Source organism: Camelina sativa, chromosome 14 (genome assembly GCF_000633955.1).
Source record: "Camelina sativa cultivar DH55 chromosome 14, Cs, whole genome shotgun sequence".
Lineage (NCBI taxonomy): Eukaryota > Viridiplantae > Streptophyta > Magnoliopsida > Brassicales > Brassicaceae > Camelina > Camelina sativa.
Genome location: NC_025698.1, coordinates 31,656,263 through 31,669,891, shown reverse-complemented (window position 1 = coordinate 31,669,891; position 13,629 = coordinate 31,656,263). Strand labels below are relative to the sequence as shown.

The window sequence follows — 13,629 nt, the reverse complement described above, 5'->3', positions numbered from 1 at the left end:
CGATTCTGATGCTGGTGGAGAAGAGCAAGGGGAGATCCAAACCTCTCGATCAAGGAGCAGAGCTGCGGTTGCAAGAGGGAAGACACCGGCTTCAGAGAAGGCTGAGAGGGTAGCTGAGAGAGCAGCTGAGGAAGAGGATCAAGACGCAGAGGAGGAGAACCAAGAGAGAGAAGAGGAGCAGAGAGAGAGAACATGCCAAGCCTCACGGAGGCTGAAGCAGAAGGAGGTGGAGACTCCGACAAGACTCTTCAAAGTTTTCCGGAAGATGAGCTTCGTTGGTACTCGATACCCTCACCGTGAGACAATGAAGCAGTTGGGCATCGCTAGAGATGTTGAATTCCTGTTCGACATGTGCCACCTGGGCCATATGATGCGAGCTCACCTTGAATCCTATGAAGAGGAGACGGTCCACTTTCTCTCCACTTTGAAAGTGCACTACTTTGAGGACCACCCGACCCTACTACCTGATGGGGGGATCGGGTTCATCACCTTCTCTGTGAGGAACAAAGAGTATCAGCTCACTTTCAAGGAGATGGAGAAGCTGTATGGTTTCAAAGCTGGTAGTGGAGAAGGAATGGAGGTTGCAAAGGAGGAAATGAGGTCCCTATGGCTGACAATAGGAGACAAGCTCCCCTACAAATCCACAAGCTCCAAATCCCCTCAAATAAGGAGCCCTGTCTTGAGGTATTTTCACAAGTCTCTCGCATGCACTCTTTTTGCTAGAAAAGATACTGGGAATGTGAATGACCACGAGCTTCAACTGTTGGATGTTGCATTGTGTGGAGTTTTGGACAATGCTAGGGATGGTACACCACTATTCGGAGATGTCGCGGATACTAGTATGGTGTTTGTATTGCTCGATCAGTTCCTCTACCTCAAGTCATGGGCGATTAAGAGAAGAGAAGGAGGCGAAGAGATCTCCATTGGAGGACTGATTACACCGATCTTGGTGGCATGAGATGTGCCCTTGAAGGGAATAGTGCATGAACCGAGATGGATGGATGCAGATTACCTCGTGCTGGCGAGATTTTTGGCTCATGAGAGGCCTAATGATATGATGCTTTTCAAGTTCGTCCATCCAACTGCCGGAGCTGCCCAAATGATCCTACCTAATGTCATGTGCACCAAGGTTCGGCTGGGAGACAACATCGACTTTGTACCACCTTTGGAGGAGCTGTACAATCCAGAGGAGGAGTCTGAAGCTGAGAAGAGAGAGGAAACCGGGCAGAGACAGGAAGATAGCTCGGAAGATTTCGATTTTGAGGAGTATGTTTGCTCTCAAAAGCAACCGGTCGGAGTGAGGGAAGCCCACAAGAGGATCGGATGGCTGAAGAGGATGAACAAGTTTTTGGTGAAGAAGGTAAAGGACCTTACTTGTTCGGTGAAGACTATGGGAGGTCAGATCAAGGAGCTGCAAGACAAGGCAAGCTGTGCCTCAGCTCCTACCTCGGCACACGCACCAACTTCGATGGGGAGAAGCGGACCGCGAGGAGGAACTCGAGGACTGCCACCTACAGAACCTTACCGAGCATCATCATACGAGCCCCAAGCCAAGGAGAACATCACCCGACCAGAAGCATCGCGGAGAAGCCATTCAGACGCCTATCCGACTCCTAACCCGATGGGATACACGATGCCTTATCCGATGCACCCATCGAGCACCCAGTCGGGTGATTACTCGGGACTCTTCCCTCCGACTTACCAGATACCATTCACGATGACGTACACAATGCACCCTGCGAGTGGCTACACGGGTGATCATTCTGGACATCTTCCGCCGTACCCGTCTCTGCATATCACCGAGCTCTCTGACGAGCAAACATCGGCGCCTGCTGAAATCGAAGACGACCCTGGCTACACGTTGGCGAATATGGAGGCCGCTGCAACCTCCTTCTTCACCAACCCATGAGGTACCACTTTCATCCGATCTTTGTAAATAACATTGCATTTCGTTTATTTCATTTTGTGTGATTCTTGGATTCTTTTTCTAACTTTTATTTACACAGAGACATGTAATTTAAGTTTGGGGGAGGTTCCTAGAATATTTTTAACATTGTGTTTTATTTTCTTATTTTAAATTTGCATGCTAGTTTTATTCATTTGAGTTTGCATCTATGTGCATTGAGAAACCTAAAAAAAAATTTGAAAATTTAAAAAATAAAATAAAAAAAGAGTGTTCATGTAGTTGCATTTACATATTAGGATTGAGTCTAGTTTGTTTCATATAGGATTGTTGCACATGCATCTTAGGGGACAATGATTAAAACAACCTTGTTTAAAATCAAACCTTAGGATTGAAGCTATAGCTCTTAGTCACAGTTCATTGTTGCTAGATTAATCTTTGGAAAAAAATGAAAAATCTTTGCTTAGAACCTTGTGTCTTTTGAATGCTTCCTCCACTTGTTTGAACATTAGAACATCTCTATATTATTGGATTTAATTTGAACTTTAATTGTCTTGCTTATGGAACTTGAATACTTGCTCATGGTAACTCTAAACTCGGGTTGGCATTCCATTTCACCAATCTTTTTCGTTTAACCCGATTTGTTTGTCCTACCCATGAACCCAAACCTTTCTTTCAAACCTTGCTGTGAATTGTTGAGTGAGGCCTTTTTCATTGTGCTATAGGTTGTGAAACCTTGAGAGTATTGAGAACGACAAAGAATTGCCTCTTGATTTAGCTAAGTTAGAGTTTGAACTAGCCAATAGATTCGGTTTTGAAAGATAAGTGGTTAGAATGTTTATTTAGGGTTGGATAGAGGAATAAAAAAAAAGAGTCCCTAAGGATATAATCAATTAGCTCTAAGTCTCTAAAATAAAAATAAATAAATAAAAAGAGAGAAGAAAATCTTGCTATAGTCTCCTAGAAAGAAAGAATATATATATATATATATATATATATACATGTTATGAGTTTAGCAAAGAAAAAAAAGAAAAAAAAGAGAAGAGAGCTAGAAGTTTAAAGTCTAAACCTTAGGGAGTAAAAAAAAGGAGAGTTTAAATCAATGATGTGGGTAGTGTAATTCTAGGGGGTTTGATATAATAAAAAAAAAAAAAAGAGAAAGTGAATGAGAAAAGGGTAGATTATCAAGAGTTAAGCTTTGTATGCCCAAATTGTTCTCAATCTTAGATAGTTTTCACAACTGTCTAGCATTCCATCTTTTGAGAGAAAACCACCCAAAGAATTTGTTTGAAACCACCTTACTAAAAAGCCTTACCCTTGAAACCGATTGAGCTTGATTCACCTTCCATTTGCAAGAATTCGCCAAACACTTAATTGAATGTGAAAGAGATGTTCTTTACTTTTAGTTGGAGGTTGAACTAGATCGATGCATGGTAATAAGCATAGAAAAATATTTGTAAGTATGTTGATTGATCTTAGCACCATTAAACTATCTTTAAGGACTATAGCTTGAATCCTTCGTTTAGCATATAAAGGCTATGAGTCCCCGCTTTCAAACCGCACCCTCTTACTTCCTTGCTAGAGGACTAGCAAGATTTAAGTTTGGGGGTCTGATAACTCTCTAATGTGCATGTTTTTAGCATCCTTTTTTGCCCATATTTTGCATTGTTCATACCCTTAACTTAGCATTTTTAGGTCATTTATTGTAGGAATTCACTTTAACGCCATTTAGGGTGTTGCATTTTTGCATTTGCATGTTTTGGATGAAAACAGGTGCTTAAGAGCCTAAAATGGGGAAAAACAAGGACAAACCCGAGCATGTACCCGAAGGAGCCATCGAGCTGGAAGAACAAGTCTGAACCCCAACACGATCGAGGAGGATCCAAGAGCATGAAGAACAACCCGAAGATCCACCCGAGGAGTAACCCGACTTCATCCTCATGTACCCCATCGAGTAGACCATCGGACAGGTCTGGGAAGCTAGGTCAAAGGGGTTTCCGTATATAAACTTCTCCTCTCCTAGGTCGCAAACGAGCACGCCGCAGACCCTCAAACCAGAGAGTGAGAGCTTCTGTGAGAGAACTGAGCGACTCAAACATTTTTCCTTTTTGTTTTACATTTTTATTTCATACTTTTTATTGTTTCTTTAGATTTCTATCATGTATTCTTTCTACTCTACTCTACCGTTTGTTATAATGCAATTTTCATTCTTATTCGTTGTTATGTTTCTTGTTATTATGTCCGAGTAGTGTAGTGAAGTTTCTAGGGATGGGATAGATGATTTTGTATTCTTGATCGGTTAGGATGTCTTAGCTTGATTGTATACGTTTGATAGATTTCCTTCTAGGTTGGTGTTCTTAATGCTGTCAACAGACCGAGAGGTTGAGATTAGATCTAAGGTGTTTTAACACCGAGAGGTGTAGATGAGATGCTTGAATCAACCAATGCTAGAGGTTTACTCACTTAGCCTAAGAGATTAGATGAGTAAGGGGTTTACTGACAATAATGAATCGGATCTTAATGCCTGCTTGGTCATGTTTCTCCAACGAGAGTTTGGTAGGGGAGTGATCAAGGTTGATTGTTGCTAGTGCGAGAGTGTGGTAACAAGGTTTAGAGGTTCATGTCTAGGAAATATTTGCTTGAGGCATGTAAGGCATCTGTACCAGTCAAAAATACTTAGGATTCGATTACCTCATCCTTAGAAGCTTTCGTATTTTAATTTTTTACATTTNGGGGTTTCCGTATATAAACTTCTCCTCTCCTAGGTCGCAAACGAGCACGCCGCAGACCCTCAAACCAGAGAGTGAGAGCTTCTGTGAGAGAACTGAGCGACTCAAACATTTTTCCTTTTTGTTTTACATTTTTATTTCATACTTTTTATTGTTTCTTTAGATTTCTATCATGTATTCTTTCTACTCTACTCTACCGTTTGTTATAATGCAATTTTCATTCTTATTCGTTGTTATGTTTCTTGTTATTATGTCCGAGTAGTGTAGTGAAGTTTCTAGGGATGGGATAGATGATTTTGTATTCTTGATCGGTTAGGATGTCTTAGCTTGATTGTATACGTTTGATAGATTTCCTTCTAGGTTGGTGTTCTTAATGCTGTCAACAGACCGAGAGGTTGAGATTAGATCTAAGGTGTTTTAACACCGAGAGGTGTAGATGAGATGCTTGAATCAACCAATGCTAGAGGTTTACTCACTTAGCCTAAGAGATTAGATGAGTAAGGGGTTTACTGACAATAATGAATCGGATCTTAATGCCTGCTTGGTCATGTTTCTCCAACGAGAGTTTGGTAGGGGAGTGATCAAGGTTGATTGTTGCTAGTGCGAGAGTGTGGTAACAAGGTTTAGAGGTTCATGTCTAGGAAATATTTGCTTGAGGCATGTAAGGCATCTGTACCAGTCAAAAATACTTAGGATTCGATTACCTCATCCTTAGAAGCTTTCGTATTTTAATTTTTTACATTTTCTTTCATTACTCGTTTCCTTACCCGACCAGGTACACGATAACCTGCATCGAGTAACACCTCGAGTTGTTCATATCCCATTTGCTTACTCGATCATCCCACCCGATCCTGTACTCGAATGCTTGCATAGAGTGCTTAGGTCGTGTGGTTTCTTGTTTATATTCTTTCCTTTTAGTTATTTTAGGATTGTTATATCAAAACCCTATTTGCTTGGCTTGATTTGCACTGTTCTGATCATATCCTTCCTGCTAGCAATAGACAACCATTTGGATTGATAACCCTTTGTACTACAACTACATAGAGAATTGATACCCTAGGTGAAAACCTGTTTATCAGACATCCCAAGTCTTAGATGATGAGAAATTTTCCAAATCTTCTGAACCAATTCGCCATGAATAGGAATCTGGGATCACGGATAGGGAGGAAGGGTTAATCGACGTAAGGTGGACGTGAAGAGCCTCCGCTTGACTTGATCTTCCTGGTCGGAGAGCCCAACCCTCATTTGAGCAGGCATGAGCAACTTTTCCATGTAGTGGGATGCTTGTTTGAGCTGGATTGGATAGTCCCATGAAATCTATTGACACGCCAAATGGAGTCCATCTATCGAACCAGAAGCTAACCTGTTGACCATTGCCCATGTGGTTGTGAAGGAATGATCTTGCAGTGTGGTGTAGTCTGAGCATGGATATCAAAGTTCCGCAAGTTTGTTTTTTAACATCCAAACCCCAAAAACTCCTATCTTTGATTTTATTCTTTTGCATCCACAATGCCCATAGGGAGTCTCTGGCAACAAATAACCGCCAAATAAGCTTAAGCATCAAGGTTCTGTTCCACTAAGATAAGCATCTAAAACCCAGTCCTCCTTTGGCTTTTGGGAGGCATAAGTGTCTCCAAACAACCTTTGCTGAGCCTTTCTGACCCCATTTCCACCCCAAAGGAAGTTAATGCACAAACTTTCGATTTGCTTAATAAACCCCTTTGGCAAGATAAAAGCGGCCATCCAGAAGTTAATGGTAACATAGATCACCGATGATATGAGTTGTTGCCATCCTGCATATGATAATGCCCGAGAGGTCCAAGAGGAAAATCGCTTTGTTAGTCTCTCGATAAGTGGTCTGTACTCAACTAGTCTTAGCTTCCTGTGCATAAGAGGAAGCCCGAGGTATCTTATTGGGAGTAAACCTATATAGAAACCAAGAGACGCCATCTGGGATGTTTCAATTTGGTTCACTCCTGCTACGAACAGGTCCGTTTTGCTCAAATTCATTGTAAGGCCAAAGATTCTTGAGAATTCTTAAAAAACCTCCGCAATGTGAGTTAAGAAGCTGACTTTGACATCAAAAAACACCATGATGTCGTCCGAAAATGCTAAATGGATGCTTTTCAGGGCAATAGCCAGAGGATGAGCTCCAATCTGGTTTGAGGTGTACCTCTTTAATGGAAGCTGCGAGAGCCCTTCCATTGCCAAGACAAATAGATAAGGCGAGGGGATCGCCTTGGCGTAGTCCCTTTACACCGCGGAAGAAACCACATAGTTCTCCATTTACACAGGCAGAGAAGCTGGTTGTAGAAATGCATTGATCAATCAGTGCAGTGAAGTGATCAGGGAACTCCATTGCCTTGAGGGTGTTTATTATAGGGAAAAATATCAAAAAAATCCCCAACTTTCAAATTTGGGACGAAAAAAGCATGAACTTTGGGATTAAAACGTCATCTTGAAAGTTGGGGATTTTTTTTACTTTTTTCCCGTTTATTATATATCCCTAGTGAACCGAATCAAACTCCTTCATGAGATCCAGTTTGAGCATACCTCTTGAGGAAATATTCTTCTGGTTAAACCCTTGTACTAACTCAGTTGCAAACAACACATTCTCCACCAAAAGCCTTCCCAGTATAAACGTGGATTGTGAGTTTGATATCAGATCAGGCAGTACCTTCATGAGTCTGTTGGCTAGGAGCGTGGAGACAATCTTGTATAGAGTGTTACAACATGATATAGGTCGAAACTGAGCCACCCGTTGAGCATTTGGGATCTTAGGGATCAAAGTCAGAATGGTGGCGTTCCACTAGTTAAGCAGCTTACTAGAGCTGAAGAACTCCAAGACTGCTTCAATCAATGATTGACCGACTGTTTCCCAATGAGCCGTGAAAAATTCAACATAATAACCATCAGGGCATGGGGCTTTGTTCTTTAACAACAAGAAAACCACTCTCTTTATCTCCTCCGGTGTGACTGGCGATTGCAGGGTCTGAACAGCGGCAATTGAGCATCTTTGAGGAATCAGCTCAACTATTTCAGAAACTGCAGCCGTGGTGGCTTGATTCTGCTCTCCGAGGAGGTTTTTGTAGAATTCCACCACAAGGTTTTGGATACCTTGGTTTGAGTCCACCACCTGATCATGATTATCTAGAAGAAAAATGATCTCATTGAAACGTTGTCTAGTGACGATGGATTGGTGGAAGAATCTTGAGTTCTTATCCCCTTCCTCTACCCATCAAATTCGAGATTTTTGTTTGACGTAGGATTCCTCCACTCTGGCTAGAAAGCACCATTCCTTATGAGCTTGTTTCTCCTGGATAATCAGCTGTGTTGAGGGTGCTTTGAGCAACTCTTGTTGATAGCGAAGGAGTTCATTGTAGGCCAATTGGACTCGCTTCTCAATGCTTGAGTAGTTTTCCTTGCTGAACTCACGGATCACAACTTTCAAAGCTTTCAGCTTTTTTGCTATTCTCATCATCTTGGTCCCATCAAAATCTAGCGCATCCCACCAGATCTGTACAAGGGAGCAAAATCTGGATGTTTGTTCAACAGGACCAGAAATTTAAATGGTTTTTTCCTTTTCGATGCTTGATTATCCAGGAATAGACAACACGGGCTGTGATCAGAGAAGGCAGGTTCTCCAAAAACTGCTAAGGAAGAGGGGAAGGTTGAGATCCACTCCTCGTTAACAACAATTCTATCTATCTTCTTAGCGACATGACCAATTGTATGTTTGTTTGTCCAAGTGAATGTGTTGCCGCAATAGGGAAGGTCGGCTAGCGAGGATGAGATGAAACACTGATTGAGGTCACGCATTCCAGTAGTAAACAAATTAGCGTCTTGCGCGGAGTGCTCGTGAGGCAATAACGTTTGGATGAAATTGCCTAGAACAGACCAAGGAGTGCTTGAAATTGTCGAGTCCACGGCTAAGTCTACAATATCAGCCCAAAGGTTTTTTCTTGCAGAGTTACTCGTAGAGGAGGCGTAGACGACTGAGATAACAAGCGGGTGAGGAACAAAAGATAGTTTTACACGACATGTGATCATCTGCAGGAACTTGCTGATAATAGAGACCTGAACAGAGGGATGCCAAACAATCTAGATCTTTACCAGATCTGAAAACTCAAAATTATTTTCAAAAGACCATCCAAGAAATGCGCGAGACATTATAGCATGCGTTAATAAGGGATAGCCATGAGTCTCTATATCGATATTATAAGTTTGAAACAAATATTTATCAAACTGTTTAGTTATTATTATTATTATTATATTATTATTATTATTATTATTATTTTAATTGAAAGTTTGAAACTCCTCGATTGGGCAATTACAAAGTGGGCTGAAAACACTTGTTGGAGCCTTGGAGGTGTGGCTTGGAAACATGTCTGAGTACTCAAGACATCAGTTCCCATTCAGGAAATCTGGTGTTAGCAAAATGCACTATTTTGCTTCTATTTCGGCGGCCTAGTTAGTTATTCGACCGAAGCTAACAAATCCAGACCGAAACTCTATTACCACCATCAGATCTTACCTACAACACTCTTTCCGGTACTACAAGAAAACAGTTTAGAACCGATAGGCATATCTGTCAGTTAGCTGTCGGAAACATCCATTACCGACGAAAAACAAACAGAAACGTCCGTCGGATCTAGATTGTCGGAAAAATTATTCTGTTGGAAATCCGTCGGAAATTACTGACGGATTTCCGACAGAAGTTTAACCGATGAATTTCCTGACAATCGTTTTACCGATGAATTTCCGACAATCGTTTTACTGACGGCTAATGGTTCAGAAATTTCTCGATATACCGACGGAATTACCGACGGATTATATATATAATTTTTTTCAAAAAAGTAAAATTTTAGAAAACAAAATTAGCATAATTATAAAAATTTAATTAAATACTAAATTATCTAAATGCTTAAATATTTAAATTCAGAAGTTTAAAAGTTTTAGAAAATATATTCTAATAACCCAAAACAAGAAATTGTAAAAAAAAACTAAAAATTGTTCCAAAAAAAACAATATATACTTAACAATATTTTTTGGTGAATCATATACTTAACAATATTAAAAATCATAATATACATTATATACTTAATTGAAAATAAATAAAAGCAAAATTAATAAAATGTATAAAATCAATACTTAACAATATTAGAACCATTGTAAAAACTAATCAAAATATATCAAAAAATTATAAAATGTATAAAAACTAAATAAATTCATCAAAACCAAATCATCAAATCCAATAAAACCCAAGTCTAACAAATCTAACACACATCTATTACAAACCAATTCATCAAATCAATAACACCCAAATAGAACAAACTATCAAACCTAACAAATCTATTTTATTCCTAAAAAATCTAAGAGAACTAAGCAAATCTATAATAAAAATAAAAAGAGAACTCATCTTCTTGAAGTTGGAGAGAGTTGTAGGAGAGACTTGCCAAATTGGAAGGAAGTAATCATTGGAGGTTAGAGATAGTTGGAAAGAGGATTTGAGAAAGATTTTGAGAAAAATAAAAACAATACGGGGAGAAGAAGATAATAAAAATAAAAACAATATGGGGAGAAGAAGATGAAGCGCTTTGGTAATATTGACAGTACCGACGGAATAGCTGACGGATAGCTCGTCAGTTATGACTAAACAATTTTATTTCCCGAGTCTCGAAAATTTTTCTGTATCTGGCTCTCGGGCAAAAATTTCGATACCCGTCAGTTTTCCATCGGTTATTTCCGACATATTACCAACGGATTACTGACGGATTTAAGACTAAAACTCTTAACTTCATCATTTTTATTAAAAAATATGCATATACTATATATTATATACTAACTATGAAATTATTTGTGAAAATAAACATCTATATGATTAAATTAGAGGAAAAAAAAAATTCAAAGACAAATAGCAAATTCTTACCTATAAGATGTAATACCACACCATAAGTACTTTAAGTAAACAACCTATTTTTTTATAAAAACACAAATTTTGAAGAATGTAGTTTAAAAGAAGAGTAGTTAGTCATTGAAAACTCATCTTTTATACAATGCTTATAAAAAAAGTGCATTATGGAGCTAAGTTAGAAAGTTTTTACACTATCCACACGTAAACCGTCAGTTCTCCATCAGTTATTTCTGACGGATTACCGACGGATAAAAAAAAACAGACCAAATTTTGACACACCCAACGAAAAGTTAATATCTATCAGTTTTCCGTCGGTTATTTCTGACGGATTACCAACAAATTAAAAAAACACAGACCAAAATTGACACGCGCGAAGAAAATTAGATATTCGTCAGAAAAACTAACGGATTTCGTCCGTCAATAATTTTCTGACGAACAACCGACAAATTAATCTTCTGTCAGATATTCGTCGGTAATTATCGACAGATTAGTGCTGTCAATAAATCTGTTAGTTATCGCCTTGTTTTCTTGTAGTGCGGAACATTGTTTAATTATGCATGTTAATTGTTAAATGAAAATATAAAGGTTTAATTAATTTTAACATGTTTAATTAGATAAGCTTTATTCGTTTTCCTTAGATCGTGTCAAAGGTTGCATGTCTTTAGTTAGGCTTGCATGTTAGCTTACTCGTTGTTTTTAATTCTTTATTAATCAATCAATCCACATTACTCTTTTCGCATTTGCTATGCAAAGATTGCAAACTATATATCTATATACACTAACACACACACATCGACCGTTTATATATATTGTCAATTGTCACGTTATTTGTTCCTATAGCTTGACTCGATTTAATTTGTGACCAAAAAAAAAACAAAGTGGTTAAACATTTGTGGCATGACAGTTGATATCGTATAACGGTATAAGACTACTAGTATATGTTAAACTGTTAAAGCATCTTTCGCCAAAATATCTTTCAGTTTAATTTCTCTTTTCTTTTCTTTTCTTTTTCTCTCTCTCTCGCCCTAAGTTATTGGTGACCACATCTTAAAGCTTACCTAAAATGTTATTGTTATTTTCTTACAGAAGAAAAAAGAGAGGAAGAGTTTGTGTTTCAACTTGTTGTCAGTATTTGCTCATTTCCTTGCATAAACGTTTGATTACCCTTTCTTTTACGATTACTTAAAATTATGTCCCCAGTGTTCGTAAATGTGAATTATATTTTAGTAAAGAAAAAGAATATGAAAACGAGACATTTGTATATATGAGAGTATATATATATATCATATATACAAGTGAAGATGTCACATACTCCATATTTTTAAAATTTATCTTTTTGGATCGAGGCCGAGAGAGATAGCCGAGGCAAAAAGAGATTTGACCGTGAGTAAGTAAAATTGAAGCGCCGATAGAAAGGGAGTCAAAGATTGTGTGGGAGTAATGATGTAAAAGAGTCGAACAACGTCTTTAATCCATATGTAAAAGGGAATAAAGAAGCCTCCCAACACTAAAGCCAAAGTCGACTTAGATGCTGCTTTTTCATTACCTCATTAAAAAAAAAAAAAAAAAATCACAAAAACCAATAACAACAACATAAAATATTACAACAAACTGTCAAACGGAACAAAAAAGAAAAAAAAAAAGACGAAAGTGTTTAGGTGTCGCCAGATAGATTTGGTTTGAGAAGAGTTATAGGGTCCCCTAAACATTATAAAAGCCTTCATTTTTGGTTTAAAGCAAGTTAACTAAATTATAGGATCCCCTAAATATTAGAAAAGATTGAATGGGACTTCACATCATGACATACGTTACCCTCACCGGGATTATAAACGCCGAAACGCGTAGCTTGTATACATACATGCATACATGAATGCATATATATGTTAGATCTTGTAAAATGGGACCTTCTAGCTAACCTTTTTCCGTCTCTCCTTCTAGGGTTTTCACACTTGCAGCAGAATCTTCAAAAGCTAGAGTTCAATTTTTTTATTTTTAAATGTAAATAAATATTGGTTCAAAAATAAATGTGATGAGTATTATGACAGACACTGACCAAAAAGTAAACCCAAAGTAAGACAAAATATTAGTCTCAGAAGATTCCAATCCCATGGCATACTTTTATACATTCCCATATCATATCTCCTGCGGTGTGGTCTCTTCTTATTTTCAATTATATAGAGTCTCCTTCATATATCGTACGAACACCCCTCCTACCCTCTATAATATCTCTCGTCTCTTTCTCTCTCACTTTCTTCTACCGCATTAGCTACTTTGAATGGAGCCCATGAGTTTGCCTCCAGGATTCAGGTTTCATCCCACAGATGAAGAGCTAGTTGCGTACTATCTCGATAGGAAGGTCAACGGCCGAGCCATTGAGCTCGAGATCATCCCAGAAGTTGATCTCTATAAATGCGAGCCATGGGACTTGCCTGGTACGATCCAACACTCTCTATCCCTCTCTATCTAACATGTATATATATATATATATATATATATACTGTTCAGCTTATTTATATCATCTAACGTTATAATTACACATTCACTTGGACATGATGCATTCATACATATATTACATCGATCATGGTTTTTTGAATCGAACTAACCATATTTAATCTTATAATATGCGTAACAGAAAAGTCATTTTTGCCGGGGAACGACATGGAATGGTACTTTTATAGCACAAGGGATAAGAAGTATCCCAATGGGTCAAGGACAAACCGTGCCACCCGAGCGGGTTATTGGAAGGCCACAGGGAAAGACCGTACAGTAGAATCAAAGAAGATAAAGATGGGAATGAAGAAGACCCTGGTTTATTATAGAGGAAGGGCTCCTCATGGACTTCGTACTAATTGGGTGATGCATGAATATCGTCTCACCAACGCTCCTTCCTCCTCCTTGAAGGTAAATTATTTCCCATGCGCACAAGCTTCATTATTAAGATATAAATCTATTCGTTTTCTGATAATGATAACCTTAAACAGGAGTCGTATGCATTGTGCCGAGTGTTTAAGAAGAACATACAAATTCCAAAGAGAAAAGGAGAAGAAGAAGACGCAGAAGAAGAGAGCACTAGTATAGGAAAA

General features: G+C 38.5%; 1 protein-coding gene across 1 annotated transcript in view; it reads left to right on the top strand.

Moving 5' to 3' along the window:
• Window positions 12,720-13,629, top strand: part of LOC104743065 (NAC domain-containing protein 86-like) — a 2,990-nt gene continuing 2,080 nt past the window's right edge. The window contains exons 1-2 of the mRNA XM_010464184.1: window positions 12,720-12,978; window positions 13,179-13,447. Coding sequence (XP_010462486.1) covers window positions 12,822-12,978; window positions 13,179-13,447 — 426 coding nt within the window. The 5' untranslated portion in view covers window positions 12,720-12,821. The remainder of the gene's footprint in view (window positions 12,979-13,178; window positions 13,448-13,629) is intronic.